Genomic DNA, 21,715 nt, shown 5'->3' with positions numbered 1-21,715 from the left:
CGATTCGGTTCTTCCAACTAAAAAATCAAACCGAAAACTAAACTTTTGAAAAAAAATTAACCGAATCGAACCGATGTAAGAAAAAAAACAAACTGAACCAACAAGTTCGGTCAATTCGGTTTGATTAGTTTCAGTAAACATAACTTTTGCTTTCCCCTAGATCTAAATACCATTATTGTGTAATCACAATTGACATATATACAGAGAGAGACATAGAAAACATCAACCAATATACAATAAATACAATCATATTTTCCAAGCAATTTATATTGGAGGGCAACCCTTGTAGTAAAGTCTATTCTTAGCTGCTACAAAGTATAGTTATAGAGTCGGATGGAGAAAACAGTCTATTTACAAAATAAGAGTAAGACTAGGTACAAAGACGACTCTCTTGGACCCAAAATTAAGATGCAAGACTTGTAGCGGGGCAACTATCTGTTGTGCAGGCCAAGATATCTCTGTAATCGCGTGATATTCTAAAAGAGTCGTAAACATTCCCATCCCGGCTCTTTTTGTACTCGAACAGCAGATTTGAATGATCAAATGCAGTGAGTTTAACGAACCCGTGATCAAAGTCCCTGACAATGCTCCATTGACTTTGGATGTCAGAAAATTCTGACAGGCTCGCGCCAGCGCCCCCAGCTACCACGTGTATTGTCCCGTTGAGGCTGCCCTTGTAGTAGTTCTTCTCCTTGCTTGTGCAGATGTTCTGTACCAAGAACAGGATGAAAGACTAAAATGTTCAGTATAGAAGAAGTAGAATGTTGATGCACATTTGTTAGTACAGTGGTACTAGAAATGCTTCTATATCAAGATGTCAAAGATGTTTGCTGGGTTCTACATGTCCAGCTTCGAATGTAAATGCTATAAATGTCGATCATGTGGAAGATATACAGGGCCTGTTTGAGAATCGACATGAAATAATGTAACGTGGTTCAGCCTTTGGCCTGCATCCACAGGCCAAAGCAAGAGAAATCCACCAATCAAAAGTAATCCGATGCAAAGATGAGAACTCTCAATCTGTAGATTTTCTAAAATCCCAATTCGATTAACTAACTAATAGCAGATAAAAAAGGATTGAAATCCAACAGAACGGAGTTTTGTAAAGATGGGTTGGATTCCAGCAGGCCAAATGCAGCAAAGACGCAGAAACAGATGTTGGCCGCTTCATGAATTGGTCCAAAGTACCTGGTAAATGGGACATGTCCTTTCATAATTGTGCACATGGCCGAAGATGGCTATATCCACCTTGTATTTCTGCCAAAGCTTTTGAAGACTATCCCTCCCCATTGGCTCAGCAAACGATCCCTGTACAGCATAGTAAGTACAAGAAGAATAGCCTAATACCCGGTGAGCAAGGAAAATAAGCCACGGTTGCTTCTGTCTATCAGCAGATGCCAGGCAATGCTCGATGAACTCGTATTGCTTGGATCCCTCTCTCCAGTCATGTTCTGTGTCGGCCACACAGAACCTGAACATGCCATAATCAGTGCCGTACCTTGCAGCGGAAGATATAACATTCAAAAGGGTTCCTTTAGGACTTGTATTTGTTGCATGTATTGAAAATAGAAAAGCAAACACAGAATCAATTTCAATAGAGGTGGAACAATTCTGTGTTATATATCCTTCAATGTGAATCATCAGCAATTGAAAAGAAATTAATCAATGGTGGGAACAAAAATCTTAAAGAGATGCAAGGAATATTAAGGAGAAAGTGGAGGGCAGGAGAGGGAAAATAAGCATTCCTTTTACGATGCATTTTGCAGTTATGGTTCGGGAATAAACATTTAAATTATTTTAGACACTACTGATACTTGTGTATTTAGAAGGGTTTACAATTATACGAGTTTTATGAAATTTGAGCACATTGGAATAGGTCCACAAGAGAACTAAATGGACTATATATGAAAGGTGACAACATAATGATGATCTACAGCATAGTATCCCAACTAACAAATAAATACAAAATACGCACACTCATATGCACATGTGAATGGAACACATCCATTTTACACAATGACTCATACCAGAAGTTAGCCTTGTTTTCAGTAGGAACATAAAACATAGTCTCAGCCAACACACCACATTCCCCTCCTGAATCATTGTTCTCATAGAATGATCCTGTGCCGGGCCAGTCGCGTTCATGATTACCGCTGCAAGAATAAAGGAGGAATTGCCATAAGGGAGAAGAGATGACTACGTGATCCAGTTATAAAATTGCATCAACTTACCTAGCAATCATGTAAGGAATAGTTGAGGCAACAGGCTCGATTTGGGCTGTAAACTGATCCCACTGTGAAAGATAACCATTTGCATAACAAATATCTCCGATGTGGAAGACTATATCAATGTTGTTTAAGTCCTTAATAAGCTGCTTAGTGGTGTTAAGGGAGCCAGGTTGGAAATTGTTATATTCATTGGAGCCATCAGCCTCATCCTTCATGTTGACAAATGAAAGGAAATACTTCAGAACACGGCTTACAGTGCAAATGAAATTCAGCCAGAGAATGTTAGAATAGAAGCGTGTCACAAAACAGAGGCTGAATCATGGCCAATTTTGCTGCGGATCTAATTATTGTTTATTGCTTTCTCTTACTGTTTTAATTGTATTTTTCCTTTTCCAGCTAGTAGTTAGTTAGGAGGTACAGCCAGGTGTAAAGGTGGCTAGAATAGGACAAAATAGTTTGTTATAAGGGTCATGATCTGCTGTGGCAGCACCCTAGAGCAAACTATATATATGCTCGGGCCACTCCTGTAAGAATCATCAATTATTTCTCTATCAAGAATCCATTTCATACTCTCTCAACTTCTCTCTCTCTCTCTCTCTCTCTCTCATTCTCTTTTCCAACCTCTTCCATTCTTTTCACAGTTCTTCACCCTTTCCTTCTAATTCATGTTGAATCAGAAGGCCTGCTACTGTCACAGCACCACCATGACAAAGCGGAACTTCAAATATGTATGCAAGGAAAAAAAAAAAAAAAGCAGACAAAGAACAAGAAGTTAAAGATGACATATATTGAACTTAAGAAAGTACCCGGATGAAAAATCAAGGCCCACATCAATAGTACTGAACTATATCCAATGTGCATCACAAAGTGTGAAAAGGAGTTTAACCTTTCCCATGTCACCATAGATGACTACTCGTTGCACAGAATTTTGACCAGGATAAGGAGACGCCTTGAACTGGTACATCTGACTCCATATATATGTACCATTGAAAAACCTATGCCCCAACTTGTAGGTATACCTGGATAATTAGTATACAGAGTTAACATCCTTCTAAATTTAATGCTACCACTAATTGCATTGCTCTTCAGTGTGTATGCAATGATTTACACTTCACACTCTCATACAACTTTGAAGTGGAATTTAGATTTTGAACTAAAATCTTCATTTTCTTCCATTTTCTTTTTTTATTAATTATTTTCTATTTTTCTCCAAAAAAAAAAAAAATTGGCTATAGCAAGTGCCACCCTGGAGAAACTTGAATTTAGACAACAAGTGACGTGTGTAGACTAGATGATATTGAACCACAAGGGTACTGGCCATAAAAACAACAGTTCCCTACCCAAACATGTTTCAGATTTCCCAGGATCTTCAAGCATAAAATCTTCCCCATAAATTACATCATACCATTGAGCTCATGTTTCTACAAGATTCAATATCAATTAATATATTACTGTAGTAATACATTTTAGGAATCCATGCAATTCTGACGTCATGTTATTACTATATGTTCTAGATTAGCTTGAGCCTTTTATATTGATTGTCTAAAAGTCACATAATTTGGATATAACCAATAAATGAAAAAATAAAAAAATAAATTGGCTGTCTTGCAGAAGTAGAGGTTAAAGGGAAGTATCAAAAGAGGTAAACTCAACACAATCAGTTAATCTTAGAGGAATTAACCAAAAAGTATGAGACTTGCTGATATTGCCTTCTCCTGGCAGAAGAGACAACATACACTGAGTTGGGCCACAATTCCTTCAGGAAACTGGTGTGTATGAATCCAGGGTCACGCCATCCCACTGTTCTTGCTGGTGCACCTGCAGTATGAAAATTATAAAATGAATCGAGCAAATCTCGGCTGGTTCAATCAAGTGAATCAGAATCAGGAACACCAATTGGCCTGAAAAAGAATGCTCAATAATTGAAGTCCCAAGAAATTTTTATTTTCTTCCTTTTTTCAATCTAAGGTTGAACCTTGGTAGCAACAATAAGATTGCCCCTTATCACTAGAAGGTCACAGGTCGAGTGCTGGAAACAGACTCTTAGGGAAGCAAAGACAAAGTTGCATAAAAAGATGACTCTCCCCTGACTGCCACAAAAGGGGGTAGAGCATCTTGCACCAAGGTCGCCCCATTTTTCAGTCTCATTCCATGAAATGTAACTACTACAGTTATAAAAGACTTGTGAAAAGGTTCCGTATTGTCACCAATTTGCACAAGCCATTATTGAATTGCATGTCACATAAATCTCCATAGAATTTTAGTGACATTTTACTGTGTACAAGAAACGTTATTAAAGTAAATAACAGCATAATGGAGACATTAGAACATAAGAACTCTCATACCATCATGAAGTTTTGGTGTATGGAATTTTTGAGTCACTTAGAAAAGAAGTGTAGATACAAAAAAATCATTCAATTAAAAACAAAATCTATAATGTCCCAACAGGGGAATGCCACACTGCATATCATGTCCATAGTTGAGACAAAATCACTCAAAAAGATCACAACATGTTTATACAACTATACATATTTACACACCACACATGCTGCTATGATCAAAGGTCAGTGTCCCAGCAGGGGAACGCCTCTGTTCTCCTCCCTTTGGACCCCATTCAATGAAAGGCTCTGCTTCATCGATCCCATATCCACTTGTCCATGTTACAGTCATCTGAGTTCCAAATTAGTGTAAGTCTTTTCACACACAAATTTAGGAAGATTGCAAAAATAACTCTGCAGGTGCTAGCTATCTTCTATATTTGCCATGCAATATGCATAAAATCTAAGGACTAAATTTGCAGGGACAGAAACTTACTTCATTCCATGTCTTTCCCTGTGCTAAGCGTGGGTATACTGGTGCATTTGGATTTGCAAAAGATACAATATTTGACACCGCCACCAACTTTGGCTGTTATTGGAAGAAAAAGCACATAGATGCAGTGTCGTTGCCAAAAGAAAAAAAGGGGCATATTCCTCAAAATAATGAAAACGTTAAAGAAAAAACAAGTGTTTTTCACTACATGGAAAAGAAACAGTAAGTTAATTCATCAGGTACTACTTTCAGAAAAGCGGGTGAGAGAAAAAAAAAATACAATGCTTTTTCATTCATGTATTGGTTTCAGTTAGAAATACTTTGGTCACTCACCTTGATTAATATAAAATGAAAAAAAAAAAAAAAGTTTAGCCACTAATGTTCTCCAAGAAATCTGACAACTGACAGTAGTGGTTGACCATTATAACTGTCACGAAACAGTTACAAACATTATTTCCTGAACCACTGAAGTCCCCAGCCAATCTCTTTACCATTCACGGATGAGCAAAATGCGCCAAAAGTTCAACTGATGATTATTTACACAGTTCTGCTTGTGCAAGTACGTTTGATAAGCGCATAGCCATGGTGATTATATAGGAATAATAAGACAAAATGACATACGGTTAACAACCCGCCAGAAAACAAAGCAAAAGAGAAGTCAGATCTCTGTTTGATCAATTGAAGCCTCAACGATCCTTTGCCTGTATCCTTGTACTCTGGATTTGAGTAATTTGCATATTGATACTGCAAGTAAGGTAGAACATATTAACACAAGCCTGGCTTCTTCTAAACTAGTAGGCTAATGAATCATAGAAGAGGCGAAGGCAGCACAGCCTGGACCTTAATTGGTGCAGTGCACAAAAAGGGAGGAGTAACTCGTGGATTTTCAGGGGCACAGGCAGAAGAACTGAAAATAGATAAGAACAAAATAATCCATTCAGATCAATAACGTCAAGTGAAAGTTGAAGAAAACTAATGCCACAGAACCTGAAATTCCCAGGTGAAAACACTCCAACCCAATCATCTATTGATGGGCCCGAAATTTGGTACTCCAATGACACCCACTCAGAATTTTGCCCCTAAACAGAGAAGGAATGTATTATTTCTCAAAGCAATAAAACACCCAGCTTAAATTCTGAAAGTAGAATCGCAGGAAACACCTTTAATCCAATAACAGAAGGAGAGGCCTTGATATATGCAAGATCATCGAGAGCAAATACTGCATTGTGAATTGCTATTCTTGACAGAGGTTGGTCTCCATGTGACGATGCCCCTTTGAGGTTCACAATAGACCACAAAATTCCCAAGAAAATTGCCACAATGAATCTCATGAATCTTGCCCAATATCTACACTCAAATCAACAACGAAAAAAGGAACAATTCTTAGTAGCTACACAACTTCAAACTCAAAACCCTAAAGTATCAATCCAATAAACCTAGGAAGGGATCAGATATAACAGCACTGTTAGTTTGCAAAGCTATTATGACCAATTAAATTGACCAAAAAGCATTACAAATAGGCTATTTCCATGACTTAAATCCGTGACCTTCCACCAACCAATCAAACTAACCACCTGTACAATTTTCTCTAGTCAGGATGAGTCAGAATCAGAAAACTATCTTCTGGGAAAGAGAAACACTTATTTCAAAATAGGAGAGCATCCCAAGTCCCAAACACTAATTAACACTGACTGGGTCACACCAACACAACTGGCAGAATAAGAACGGATCCTAGCTTCAAATTAAACTAAAATAATAGTTAAAAGGGCGCAAAAACTCATGAAATAGCAGCTTAAAAGAAGAAATCAAAAGAAAAAAAAAAAACAAGCAAACAGAGAGAGAGAAAGAGAAAGAGGATTTCAAGAGCAGCGTACCTGGAGGAGAGGTGAAATAGGAGAGAAGCAAGCCAGAGAACTGAAACCCAGGACTAGCAGGCAACAAATAACGATCACACCCCTTGAGCTTGAGGTTTGTGATCATCTTTGAAGACAAAAACATCTTGGAATCTTTCCAAGGAACATTCGACGGATGATTGATGGTTCATATGATTGGCCGTGAAAAATAGATTTCAAATTTGCTACTGTTAAAGCCCAAATTGAAATATAGATGAAAAAGATGGGTTAAAGTTTCAAAGACGTGATCATGCTGAAATGTAGAGATTGTTAGCTGGGCTTGACCAGCAGAAAGATCGATTGTGTTTGATCGATTTCACTGTTATTTGATTATTCAGAACCACCATAGAAATTATTCGAAGTTGTGCAGACAAAAACTCTTTGACACTTAATTAATTTAGAAATTGTCGTGCCAATTGACAAAATATAAAATTTAGTGACTAAATGTATGGAAAAGTGAGAATTATTGTACCCAAACTTTTTATACCTAAAACAATGGCTCGAATCTAAAGGGGTAGCACACATAATTTGTGGCACGTGCACCGGTATATTAGAATTTTGTTAGGTCATGAATTTGATTTTATCTTTATACAAAATTATACAATTATATGTGTCTATTTTAGTGGGATAAGTTTTGAGTTTTTGTGACAAACATATCCGTATACCTAAATCAAGTGAAGAAAGACCGTAAATTTTAAAGAAGATGAGACGATTTGAGTCAAAAACTATTTGTGATTAAAGAACTTTCAAATTTTTCACATTATCAAAAAAAAAAAATAATAACTCGATAATTACCTATTGAGCACAATAAATACTTAAGATATAATCAACAGATAAAATACAAAGCACATTGTGTTAACATTGAATATATAGTTAAATGAAATTTATTTGGCAAATCTCTTTATTCAAATGACAATTAACTATTAGAGTAATGTTTTTATTTATATTATTCATATAAAAAATTAATTTTAAATAAATTAAATAAAACAATATTGTTTATAAACATTATATAATTTAAAAAATATATATCAAATTAAAATGATAAAATTAATTAAAATTAAAAAAAAAATCTCCCATTCCTTATTTTTCCAATAAATATCTCCAAAACCTTATTTGTTCTACATTATGAATAATTACAATAGTTTTCTATAAAACGAAAGTTGTTAATTTTTGTTGAGTAAATGCGAGTTTAGTTTATAAGTTATATGTATTCGAGATTTATTCAGTATATATCCAAAAGATAGTGATTCTAAATTTCTTCTTCTTATTATTATAATATTATTATAATTTACAAATTTATAATATTATGACATTTTAATCACGAAATTGCAACTTGTGAGAATGGAAGCATTTGAACTCTAATTTTCTACATTATACATGGTATAATATGTGATGTACAGAAATATTTTAGGGGTATCGTTTTAACGTTTCTATTTTCGAAATATCAAAAAATACTAAAAAAGATTTCTGATCCATTTTTACAATTTTAAAAATATTTTGAGGCCATTTTATAATATTAAAAAAAATATCAAAAACACTTCGCACAAAAATTAGGTTAGAGACTAAAAAAAATTTATTTCTAACTCAAAATTTTTAATGTTTTTTGAAATTTATTTGAATGCATTATGTTTATTTTTAGATTGAATAACTATTTTTTTATAATTTTATATTAAAAATTATATTTATAAAAATTCTTTATATTTTTTTATTTACGCATTTGCTCGTATTTCCCTTTTTTGCTATTTTACAAAATGTTATTTTTTCATTTTTATTTTGCATCTCTAGTTATTTTTTTTTTTAAACAGAAAGCAACTTTGTATTAAATATTAATCAATGATTATATGATTCGATTCTATGTCTCATTCTAATAGGATTGGTTGTCCTCTGACAAAGTAAACAAAAGCCAAATAATAACCTAATTATTCCAATCATTTGGTGCTCTTATTTGGTTGAAGACTAACCTAATATAACCCAATTACTTAACAATACCAATACCAAGTCATTAACTTGCTTGATTCTGCAATTGAATTATGTTTTGTCACTTCTAACTTATTAAACATATGGTATAATATTATTAAATTGTATGTTACTATTGGCATGTATAATTTTACATTTGGGATTGTTTAATAACTATTGTCTTATCTTTTTTAGAATACGTAGGGATGTATAAATTATTGGTTCGATAATTAAATCGAATTGAAATTCATTAATCGATTAAACTAAACTTGTTGTTACATGATTACAACAATAAATTTGTAAATGAGAAACTGTTGATGAATGACCCACATGTGGCTTATCCAAGCAATAGGTGACTCTCTCAAGGTGAAGCAACAACGATGGATGAGTTTCTCCAGGGGGGCGACAGCGGTGGATGAGTCCATCAGGTAGGTTGAAAGCGATGAATGACTTGTTAAAAAGAAAAACGGTTAGGGGCACGGGTGAGAATCCCTGCGCGGACCCTTCGATGCTTAAGACAAACCTTCGTAGAAGTGAAATGTTTAAAGGTAAAAGGTAAATACGAGAGTGAGAGATTGCATACTGAATGAGGGGAAGAGACTCCATATTTATAGCGATTGAATAGGCAACCATGTGTTGGGTGGCCCGATCTATTCTGCAAGAATCTCGGAGGGGCTTTGATCAAGTCTCACGGGGTAGTTTTTGATTGATTCTCTTGGAGGCGGCGGCGTGGGAGTGCGGAGATGTAGGCACTCGGACGCGATTGTGGTACTCTAGGTGAACCTCACTCGGAAGTGTGCGCAAGTGCAGACAAAGGCTAGAATGGGCGGACATGTGCATGTGTGTAGGGTCGTGGAAGTGCGAGCGCGCTGGGATGTGCACATGGGCACGTCGCGGGCGCTAATGCGCTGCACCTCGTGTGGCGGTCACTCGAGAAGTAAGGCTTTGTGCGAGGGAGTGGCCCATCACCAGGCTACCGTGTGAGTGTGGCTCTGCTCACAAGGGGGCCCCGCAAGGTTGCCACGTGCACGAAGCTAGGCGCTAGGGGTGCAGGCAGCTAGGCGCACCAGGGGGGGCGCGCCTTAGGGAGTGCGATTTTGTTCACCCCCTTTAGCGGGGGTGACCATCACCTTCACTACTTTTGTGAGGGTGAAAAATAACGGAACGACAATCAAATATTACCCCATGCCATTCCGTTATTTTTCACCCTCACAAAAGTAGTGAGGGTGATGGTCACCCCAGTTAAAAGGGGTGAACAAAATCGCACTCCGCCTTAGGATTGCCGAGTGGCACTCGGGGAGGCAACCTTCTGCCACTCCCGAGTGACTCCACCCAGTCATCCATGGCATGTGGCGCATCCTCAAGCCGTCACATGGCACTTTTTCTCTCTTAACTATTTTTTGATTCTTTTCCACATCACTCTAATATTTTGTTGTATAACAAAATTGAATCGACTGATTAATTTAAAAAATCAAACAAATCGATAATAAAAAAAATTAAATTCAAATCGTATAAATTAAAGCAAATCGATTAAATCGAAGAAACACATATAAACTGAAGTAATTAATAAAAAACACACAAAATAAAAAAAAACGATGTCGTTTTATAAATATTAAAACAATATCGTTTTAAAGTTCAGTCGGTTTTGTTATTTCGATTTTTTCAACTAAAAAATCAAATCAAAAATTAAAAATTAAACTTTTGAAAAAAAATTAATCAAATCAAACGGATACAAGAAAAAAATCGAACTGAATCGACAAATTTAATCTATTCAATTTGATTAATTTGGGTAAACGAAATTTTAACTCTCTAAAATGTAGGTGATAATTCACCCTTCACGATAAGTATAAGGTTATAGATTTGAATCTCTCTATGGTGATTTCTTTTAATTTTCAATGTACCCAAAAAAAATCATTGATTTATCATACTAACTTGAGCCTTGGAAGTTATACTGAAAAAATCAATTTTGTTCTTTCTTACATGTGTTCACATCAAAGTAGAGCTATAGTGATTGATCTCTAATACGACTCTTATGTATGTATTTTAGTGTCAAATAAACCCTAATTATTTTTTAAATGTGCAACGAACAAACTCATCATAACTAATACAAAAAATTTATGTCTACTGACTTGTATCAGTATAATTTAAAAGTTTTAATACAGAGTACATACTAATATTTTCATCAAATATATCCTTATTTTAGTGAAATATCCTTAGCAAAGATAAGATAGATATGATTTCTTTTAATATAGCTTTTGAGAAATACTCTTATTTTTTACTTGTCATGCATGTAATTATTGTACTTTTTATAGCATATGATTACCATTGGCCAATCCTTAGACGTAATAAACACCATTTTTGTGATAATAACAAAGACATACATGTGTATAAATGGTCAATTCAATACTACTAATAGATTAAATTGAATGGAAAAATAAAATCAAACTCAACTGACGTATTGATCCAAAAAATCGAATAAATCGATAATTGAAAAAATTAAATCCAAAGCGTATAAATCGAACCGAATCGATTAAACCAAAGAAACTGAAATAACTTATAGACAATGCACAAAACTGAAGAAAACACTATTTTATAAATATCAAAACAATATTATTTTAACATTCAATCACTTTGGTTCTTCCAACTAAAAAATTAAAACGAAAATTGAACTTTTGAAAAAAATTAACAGAACTGAACTGAATCAATATATAAAAAAAAAAAATTAAACTGAACCAATTTGGTCGATTCGATTTGATTAATTTCAGTAAATAAAACTTTTGCTTTCCCCTAGACGTAAATGCCCTTCTTGTGTAATCACAATTGACATATATACAGAGAGAGACATAGAAAACATCAACCAATATACAATAAATACAATCATATTTTCCAAGCAATTTATATTGGAGGGCAACCCTTGTAGTAAAGTCTATTCTTAGCTGCTACAAAGTATAGTTATAGAGTCGGATGGAGAAGACACTATTTACAAAATAAGAGTAAGACTAGGTACAAAGACGACTCCCTTGGACCCAAAATTAAGATGCAAGACTTGTAGCGGGGCAACTATCTGTTGTGCAGGCCAAGATATCTCTGTAATCGCGTGATATTCTAAAAGAGTCGTAAACATTCCCATCCCGGCTCTTTTTGTACTCGAACAGCAGATTTGAATGATCAAATGCAGTAAGTTTAACGAACCCGTGATCAAAGTCCCTGACAATGCTCCATTGACTTTGGATGTCAGAAAATTCTGAATCTGACACGCTCGCGCCTGCGCCCCCAGCAACCACGTGTATCGTCCCATTGAGGCTGCCCTTGTAGTAGGTCTTCTCCTTGCTTGTGCAGATGTTCTGTACCAAGAACGGGATGAAAGACTAAAATGTTCAGTATAGAAGAAGTAGAATGTTGATGCATATTTGTTAGTACAGTGGTAGTAGAAATGCTTCCATATCAAGAGTCAAAGATGTTTGCTGGGTTCTACATATCCAGCTTCGAATGTAAATGCTATAAATGTCGATCATGTGGAAGATATAAAGGGCCTGTTTGAGAATCGACACGAAATAATGTAACGTGGTTCAGCCTTTGGCCTACATCCACAGGCAAAAGCAAGAGAAATCCACCAATCAAAAGTAATCTGATGCAAAGATGAGAACTCTCAATCTGTAGATTTTCTAAAATCCCAATTCAATTAACTAACTAATAACAGATAAAGAAGGATTGAAATCCAACGGAACTGAGTTCTGTAAAGATGGGTTGGATTCCAGCAGGCCAAATGCAGCAAAGACGCAGAAACAGATGTTGGCCGCTTCATGAATTGGTCCAAAGTACCTGGTAAATGGGGCATGTCCTTTCATAATTGTGCACATGGCCGAAGATGGCTATATCCACCTTGTATTTCTGCCAAAGCTTTTGAAGACTATCCCTCCCCATTGGCTCAGCAAACGATCCCTGTACAGCATAGTAAGTACAAGAAGAATAGCCTAATACCCGGTGAGCAAGGAAAATAAGCCATGGTTGCTTCTGTCTATCAGCAGATGCCAGGCAATGCTCGATGAACTCGTATTGCTTGGATCCCTCTCTCCAGTCATGTTCTGTGTCGGCCACACAGAACCTGAACATGCCATAATCAGTGACGTACCTTGCAGAGGAAGATATATATAACATTCAAAAGGGTTCCTTTAGGACTTGTATTTGTTGCATGTATTGAAAGTAGAAAAGCAAACACAGAATCAATTTCTATAGAGGTGGAACAATTCTGTGTTATATCCTTCAATGTGAATCATCAGCAATCGAAAAGAAAAATTAATAAATGGTGGGAACAAAAATCTTAAAGAGATGCAAGGAATATTAAGGAGAAAGTGGAGCAGTTATGGTTGGGGAATAAACATTTAAACTTATTTTAGACACTACTTATACTTATGTATTTAGAAGGGTTTACAATTATACGTGTTTTACAAAATTTGAGTACATTGGAGTAGGTCCACAAGACAACTAAATGGAATATATATGAAAGGTGACAACATAACGATGATCTATAGCATAGTATCCCAACTAACAAATAAATACAAAATACGCACACTCATATGCACATGTGAATGGAACACATCCATTTTACACAATGACTCATACCAGAAGTTAGCCCTGTTTTCAGTAGGAACATAAAACATAGTCTCAGCCAACACACCACATTCCCCTCCTGAATCATTGTTCCCATAGAACGATCCTGTGCCAGGCCAGTCACGTTCATGATTACCGCTGCAAGAAGAAAGGAGGAATTGCCATAAGGGAGAAGAGAAGACTACATGATCCAGTTATAAAATTGCATCAACTTACCTAGCAATCATGTAAGGAATAGTTGAGGCAATAGGCTCGATTTGGGCTGTAAACTGATCCCACTGCGAAAGATAACCATTTGCATAACAAATATCTCCAATGTGGAAGACTATATCAATGTTCTTTAAGTCCTTAATAAGCTGCTTAGTAGTGTTAAGGGAGCCAGGTTGGAAATTGTTATATTCATTGGAGCCATCAGACTCAGCCTTCATGTTGACAAATGAAAAGAAATGCTTCAGAACACGGCTTACAGTGTAAATGAAATTCAGCCAGAGAATGTTAGAATAGAAGTGGAACTTCACATATGTATGCAAGGAAAAAAAAAAAGCAGACAAAGAACAAGTAGTTAAAGATGACATATATTGAACTTATGAAAGTAACCAAATGAAAAATCAAGGCCAGCATCGATGGTAAGGAACCATATCCAATGTGCATCACAAAGTGTGAAAAGGAGTTTAACCTTTCCCATGTCACCATAGATGACTACACGCTGCACAGAATTTTGACCAGGATAAGGAGACGCCTTGAACTGGTACATCTGACTCCATATATATGTACCATTGAATAACCTATGCCCCAACTTGTAGGTATACCTGGATAATTAGTATATAGAGTTAACATCCTTCTAAATTTAATGCTACCATTAATTGCATCACTCTTCAGTGTGTATGCAATGATTTACACTTCACACTCACATACAACTTTGAAGTGGAATTTAGATTTCGAACTAAAATCTTCATTTTCTTCCATTTTCTTTTTTTATTAATTATTTTCTATTTTTCTCCAAAAAGGAAATTTGGCCATAGCAAGTGCCACCCTGGAGAAACTTGAATTTAGACAACAACTGACGTGTGTAGACTAGATGATATTGAACCACAAGGGTACTGGCCATGAAAACAACAGTTCCCTACCCAAATATGTTTCAGATTTCCCAGGATCTTTAAGCATAAAAACTTCCCCACTGAGCTCATGTTTCTACAAGATTCAATATCAATTAATATATTTGATCTAGTTAGTTATTTGGAATCATAGTTTTAAGAATTTAAGTTCAGTCCACCCAAAGGATGAATCCTATATTACTGTAGTAATACATTTAAGGAATAAATGCAATTGGGACATCATGCTATTAGTATATGTTCTAGATTAGCTGGAGCTTTTTATTTTGATTGTCTGAAAGTCACATAATTTCGATGGATAACCAATAAATGAAAAAATAAAAAATAAATTGGCTGTCTTGCAGAAGTAGAGGTTAAAGGGAAGTATCAAAAGAGGTAAACTCAACACAATCAGTTAATCTTAGATGAATTAACCAAAAAGTATGAGACTTGCTGATAGACAACATACACTGAGTTGGGCCACAATTCCTTCATGAAACTGGTGTGTATGAATCCAGGGTCACGCCATCCCACTGTTCTTGCTGGTGCACCTGCAGTATGGAAATTATAAAATGAATTTAGCAAATCTCGGCTGGTACAGTCAAATGAATCAGAATCAGGAACACCAATTGACCTGAAAAAGAATGCTCAATAAATGAAGTCCCAAGAAATTTTTATTTTCTTCCTTTTTTCAATCTAAGGTTGAACCTTGGTAGCAACAATAAGATTGCCCCTTATCACTAGAAGGTCACAGGTTGAGGGCTGGAAACAGACTCTTAGGGAAGCAAAGACAAAGTTGCATAAAAGATGACTCTCCCCTGACCACCACAAAAGGGGGTAGAGCATCTTGCACCAAGGTCACCCCTTTTTTTCAGTCTCATTCCATGACATGTAACTACTACAATTATGAAAGACTTGTGAAAAGGTTCCGTATTGTCACCAATTTGCACAAGCCATTATTGAATTGCATGTCACATAAATCTCCATAGAATTTTAGTGACATTTTAATGTGTACAAGAAACTCCGCCTGGGGATGTTATCCACTGCCGGTCCCAAACCCGGATAAAGGAGGAGGGTTGTGTTAGGTAACCGACAGCCAACGTAAAACTTAGTCGGATCCAAAACATGAACTCTAGACAAATTATGAAAAATCGTTTGGGCGTGGGCGTAACCCTTCATAGCGACGTGCTACACTGCCCGCGTGTAGTGTCAAGTGAGCTAGGGCCGCTGCATCGGTGCCCGGATGTAGTGACAAATGAGCAAGGGTTCCAGCATTTGCTTGGACGGATGTGGGTAAAGAAGTTAGCCCAAAATCAAAATCAAAACCAAAACCAAAATCAAAATCAAAATCAAAATCAAAAACAAAAACAAAAACAAAAACAAAATCAAATTCAAAGTCAAAGCCAAAAACAAAATTATAGATTAAGGATTGGGTTATGGAACATAAGAACATTAACAGGCAAAGCTATGGAAGTGGTAGATGTGATGATTAAGAGAAAGATTAATATTATGTGCCTTCAAGAGACGAGATGGGTAGGGAAAAAAGCAAAAATGTTGCCAGAAAATGGATATAAAATATGGTACACAGGAAATGATTGAGCAAAAAATGGAGTGGGGATTATTATGGATAAAAGCTTAGTAGATGAGGTAGTGGATGTAAAGAGAATAGGGGATAGGATTATTATCGTGAAGGTTATTCTAGGAAGAATGATTATGAATATCTTTAGTACATATGCACCATAAGCGGGGTTAGGTGAGGAGATAAAAGCAAAATTCTGGTGAAGGTTATTATTATGGATAAAAGCTTAGTAGATGAGGTAGTGGATGTAAAGAGAATAGGGGATAGGATTATTATGGTGAAGGTTATTCTAGGAAGAATAACTATGAATATCTTTAGTACATATGCATCACAAGCGGGGTTAGGTGAGGAGATAAAAGCAAAATTCTGGGAGGACCTAGAGGGACTCATACAAATGATACCAAGAGGAGAGAGTGATTATAGGAGGTGACTTAAATGGTCACATGGGTAGAGACGGAAACGGCTATAGAGAGGTACATGAAGGGTATGGATTCGGGGAAATTAATAATGTGGGTAAGTCTATTCTAGATTTTGCAATGGCATATGGGCTCATCATAACCAATACTAGGTTCAAAAAACGGGACGAACACTTAATCACATATAAAAATGTCACATCAAGCACCCAAATAGATTACTTCCTCATGAGACAAGAGGACCGAGTATGTTGTAGGGATTGAAAGGTGATACCGGGAGAGTGTTTGACTACTCAACATAGACTTCTAGTACTTGATGTCCAAGTAAGAAATTGGAAGAGAAAAAATCACATAAAACAACATCTAAGAATCAGGTGGTGGGATTTAAAAGGGGAGAAACAACTAATCTTCAAAGAAAAATTAAGGGGTAGAAAAGAATGGAATGGAGAAGGACAAACAAACCAAATGTGGAGAGAAATGGCTAATGCCCTGAGAAGCACAGCAAAGGTAGTGCTTGGAGAGACAAATGGTAGAGCCTCTAACCTTAAGGAGTCTTGGTGGTGGAATGAAGAAGTACAATTGAAAATTAAAAATAAAAAAAATTGCTATAAGGCTGTATATCATTGCAACAATGAAGAAAATCAAAAAAATTACAAAGAATCAAAAAAGAAAGCAAAAAAAGCTGTTAGTGAAGCAAGGTCAAAAGCATACGAGAATCTATATAAATGACTTGATACAAAAAATGGAGAAAGGGATATATATAAATTAGCTAAAACAAGAGAAAGAAAAACAAGGGATTTAAATCAAGTGAAATGCATAAAAGATGAAAATCAAAATGTATTAGTGAATGAAAGAGCGATTAAGGAGAGATGGAAGGAGTATTTTACAAAATTATTCAATGATGATGGCGACACAAGAGTTAGGTTGGGACATCTTAGTAACTCCGAAGGGAACGTGAGCTATACATTTTATCGACGCATAAGTCCAAATGAAATAAGACAAGCATTAAAAAAGATGAAAAATCATAAGGCGGTGGGACCGGATAATATACCAATAAAAGCATGGAAATGCATGGGAGAAGAGGGCATCTCCTGGCTAACGAAATTATTTAATGCGATTCTTAAATCAAAAAAGATGTCAGATGAGTGGAGGAAGAGTACTTTAATCCCTATATATAAGAACAAAGGAGATGTTCAAAACTGTGAAAATTGCAGATGAATTAAGTTAATGAGCCATACCATGAAACTCTGGGAGAGAGTAATAGAGCAGAGGCTCAGAAAAGAAACAGAGGTCTCGGAAAATCAGTTTGGTTTCATGCCTGGTAGGTCAACAATGAAAGTTATATACTGAGACGCCTAATGGAAAGGTATTGGGAGCATCAGAAGGACCTACATATGGTGTTTATAGATCTAGAAAAGGCCTATGATAGGGTCCCTAGAGAAGTATTATAGAGGGTTTTAGAGAAGAAAGGAGTCTGAATAGCCTATATACAAGCCCTTAAGGACATGTATCATGGTACAGATACAAAGGTCAAAACATGCGAAGGGGATACTGAACCGTTTAAAATTACAATAGGATTGCATCAAGGTTCTGCACTAAGTCCATACTTATTTGCTTTAGTAATGGATGAACTCACTAAAGATATTCAGACAGAGGTGCCATGGTGTATGCTATTTGCAGACGACATAGTGTTGGTGGATGAAACAAAAGAAAGAGTGAACATTAAGCTTGAATTATGGAGAAACAATTTAGAATATAAGGGATTTAAATTAAGCAGAAAGAAAACAGAATATATGAAATGTAAATTTAGTAAGAATGCAAGAGTGAAGGATGTTATAATAAAATTGGAAGACCAAATCTTACAAAGAAAAGATCATTTTTGATATTTGGGATCAGTGATTCAAAAAGATGGAGAAATTCACGAGGATGTCACACATAGAATTAAGGCAAGTTGGCTAAAATGGAGAAATGCATTGGGAGTGTTATGTGATGGTAAAATCCCATTAAAATTGAAAGGAAAATTCTATAGGACAGCTATAAGACCAGTTTTGTTGTACGGCTCAGAATGTTGGGCAGTCAAATACCAGCATGAGCAAAAGACGAGCATAGCAGCGATGAGGATGTTAAGATGGATGTGCGGTCATACAAGAAAATATAAAATTAGAAATAAAGTTATTTGTAATAAGGTAGGAGTAGTGCCAATAGAGGAGAAGATGAGAGAGACTAGACTAAGATGGTTTGGTCATGTGAAAAGGAGACCAAGAGACGCTCCTGTAAGGAGAGTTGATGAAATGGAACAATTAGTCAAAAAAAGAGGTAGAGGTAGATCTAAGAAGACTTTGGGAGAGACATTAAAATTTGATATGAAGTGTATGGACCTCAATGAAGATATGACAAAAGACAGAAATACATGGAAGTTTAGAATTCATGTAGCCGACCCCACATAGTGGGATAAAGGCTGGATATGTTGTTGTTGTTGTTGTTTTAATGTGTATAAAAAAAGTTATTAAAGTAAATAACAGCATAATGGAGACATAAGAACTCTCATACCATTGTGAAGTTTTGGTGTATGGAATTTTTTAGTCACTTAGAAAAGAAGTGTAGATACAAAAAAATCATTCAATTAAAAACAAAATCTATAATGTTCTACTCCAAAAAAAGAAAAGAAAAGTTCCACAATTATCAGCATGCTTGATATCCATCATTCTGAAAGCTTTATGGAAATTCAGTTTGAAGATGAGGCATCATCCAGAAGCACTGCATATCATGTCCATATGAGACAAAATCACTCAAAAAGATCACATGTTTATACAACTATACATATTTACACACCACACATGCTGCTACGATCAAAGGTCAGTGTCCCAGCAGGGGAAAGCCTCTGTTCTCCTCCCTTCGGACCCCATTCAATGAAAGGCTCTGCTTCATCGATCCCATATCCACTTGTCCATGTTACAGTCATCTGAGTTCGAAATTAGTGTAAATCTTTTCACACACAAATTTAGGAAGATTGCAAAAATAACTCTGCAGGTGCTAGCTATCTTCTATATTTGCCATGCAATATGCATAAAATCTAAGGACTAAATTTGCAGGGACAGAAACTTACTTCATTCCATGTCTTTCCCTGTGCTAAGCGTGGGTATACTGGTGCATTTGGATTTGCAAAAGATACAATATTTGACACCGCCACCAACTTTGGCTGTCATTGGAAGAAAAAGCACATAGATGCAGTGTCGTTGCCAAAAGAAAAAACGGGCATATTCCTCAAAATAATAAAAAAGTTAAAGAAAAAACATGTGTTTTTCACAAGATGGAAAAGAAACAGTAAGTTAATTCATCAGGTACTACTTTCAGAAAAGCGGGTGAGAGAAAAAAAAATACAATGCTTTTTCATTCAGGTATTGGTTTCAGTTAGAAATACTTTGGTCACTCACCTTGATTAATATAAAATGAAAAAAAAAAAAAAACAAGTTTAGCCACTAATGTTCTCCAAGAAATCTGACAACTGACAGTAGTGGTTGACCATTATAACTGTCATGAAACAGTTACAAACATTATTTCCTGAACCACTGAAGTCCCCAGCCAATCTCTTTACCATTCAGGGATGAGCAAAATGCGCCAAAAGTTCAACTGATGATTATTTACACAGTTCTTCTTGTGCAAGTACGTTTGATAAGTGCATAGCCATGGTGATTATATAGGAATAATAAGACAAAATGACATACGGTTAACAACCCGCCAGAAAACAATGCAAAAGAGAAGTCAGATCTCTGGTTGATCAATTGAAGCCTCAATGATCCTTTGCCTGTATCCTTGTACTCAGGATTTGAGTAATTTGCATATTGATACTGCAAGTAAGGTAGAACATATTAACACAAGCCTCTACTAAACTAGCAGGCTAATGAATCATAGAAGAGGCAGAAGGAAGCACAGCGTGGACCTTAATTGGTGCAGTGCACAAAAAGGGAGGAGTAACTCGTGGATTTTCAGGGGCACAGGTGGAAGAACTGAAAAGAGATAAGAACAAAATAATCCATTCAGATCAATAACGTCAAGTGAAAGTTGAAGAAAACTAATGCCACAGAACCTGAAATTCCCAGGTGAAAACACTCCAACCCAATCATCTATTGATGGGCCCGAAATTCGGTACTCCAATGACACCCACTCAGAATTTTGCCCCTAAACAGAGAAGGAATGTATTATTTCTCAAAGCAATAAAACACCCAGCTTACATTCTGAAAGTAGAATCGCAGGAAACACCTTTAATCCAATAACAGAAGGAGAGGCCTTGATATATGCAAGATCATTGAGAGCAAATACTACATTGTGAATTGCTATTCTTGACAGAGGTTGGTCTCCATGTGACGATGCCCCTTTGAGGCTCACGATAGACCACAAAATTGCCAAGAAAATTGCCACAATGAATCTCATGAATCTTGCCCAATATCTACACTCAAATCAACAATGAGAAAAGGAACAATTCTTAGTAGCTACACAACTTCAAACTCAAAACCCTAAAGTATCAAATCCAATAAACCTAGGAAGGGATCAGATATAACAGCACTGTTAGTTTGCAAAGCTATTATGACCAATTAAATTGACCAAAAAGCATTACAAATAGGCTATATCCATGACTTAAATCCGTGACCTTCCACCAACCAATCAAACTAACCATCTGTACAATTTTCTCTAGTCAGGATGAGTCAAAATCAGAAAACTATCTTCTGGGAAAGAGAAACACTTATTTCAACATAGGAAAGCATCCCAAGTCCCAACAACTAATTAACACTGACTGGGTCACACTAACACAACTGGCAGAATAAGAACAGATCCAAGCTTCAAATTAAACTAAAATAATAGTTAAAAGGGTGCAAAAACTCATGAAATAGCAGCTTAAAAGAAGAAATCAAAAGAAAAAAACAAACATAGAGAGAGAGAGAAAGAGGATTTCAAGAGCAGCGTACCTGGAGGAGAGGTGAAATGGGAGAGAAGCAAGCCAGAGAACTGAAACCCAGGACTAGGAGGCAACAAATGACGGTCACATCCCTTAAGCTTGAGGTTTGTGATCATCTTTGAAGACAAAAACATCTTGGAATCTTTCCAAGGAACATTCGACGGATGATTGATGGTTTAT

General features: G+C 36.0%; 3 protein-coding genes across 4 annotated transcripts in view; 1 reads left to right on the top strand and 2 right to left on the bottom strand.

Annotated features, from left to right (window-relative positions):
- Nucleotides 1-213: 213 nt before the first annotated feature.
- Nucleotides 214-21,694, bottom strand: LOC127805832 (probable inactive purple acid phosphatase 1). 2 transcript variants are annotated; one of them, XM_052342620.1, is made up of 13 exons: nt 21,546-21,694; nt 6,200-6,386; nt 6,027-6,118; nt 5,880-5,946; nt 5,661-5,783; nt 5,043-5,135; nt 4,769-4,898; nt 3,965-4,046; nt 3,115-3,247; nt 2,232-2,437; nt 2,028-2,153; nt 1,189-1,498; nt 214-709 (listed from the first exon to the last, which is right to left on the bottom strand). In XM_052342620.1, the coding sequence occupies exons 2-13, from the start codon at nt 6,368-6,370 to the stop codon at nt 404-406; spliced, it is 1,839 nt and encodes a 612-aa protein (XP_052198580.1). In that variant the 5' UTR covers nt 6,371-6,386; nt 21,546-21,694; the 3' UTR covers nt 214-403. The 2 variants fall into 2 exon arrangements, with proteins under 2 accessions (XP_052198580.1, XP_052198579.1); XM_052342619.1 differs by lacking the exon at nt 21,546-21,694 and adding an exon at nt 6,914-7,360.
- LOC127805836 (protein transport protein Sec61 subunit beta-like) overlaps nt 2,816-21,715 on the top strand; it is a 79,460-nt gene continuing 60,560 nt past the window's right edge. Inside the window, exon 1 of the mRNA XM_052342633.1 lies at nt 2,816-2,834. The gene's annotated coding sequence lies outside the window, so the exon portion shown is untranslated. The remainder of the gene's footprint in view (nt 2,835-21,715) is intronic.
- LOC127805830 (probable inactive purple acid phosphatase 1) lies at nt 11,732-21,694 on the bottom strand. The gene is made up of 13 exons (XM_052342615.1): nt 21,546-21,694; nt 20,842-21,028; nt 20,669-20,760; nt 20,522-20,588; nt 20,307-20,429; nt 19,688-19,780; nt 19,414-19,543; nt 15,059-15,140; nt 14,175-14,307; nt 13,715-13,920; nt 13,511-13,636; nt 12,710-13,019; nt 11,732-12,231 (listed from the first exon to the last, which is right to left on the bottom strand). The coding sequence occupies exons 2-13, from the start codon at nt 21,010-21,012 to the stop codon at nt 11,920-11,922; spliced, it is 1,845 nt and encodes a 614-aa protein (XP_052198575.1). The 5' UTR covers nt 21,013-21,028; nt 21,546-21,694; the 3' UTR covers nt 11,732-11,919.

This window comes from Diospyros lotus, chromosome 7, assembly GCF_014633365.1.
Source record: "Diospyros lotus cultivar Yz01 chromosome 7, ASM1463336v1, whole genome shotgun sequence".
In the NCBI taxonomy this organism is placed as follows: domain Eukaryota; kingdom Viridiplantae; phylum Streptophyta; class Magnoliopsida; order Ericales; family Ebenaceae; genus Diospyros; species Diospyros lotus.
The sequence above is the reverse complement of the archived record's forward strand: the minus strand, read 5'-3'. Positions and strand labels throughout refer to the sequence as shown.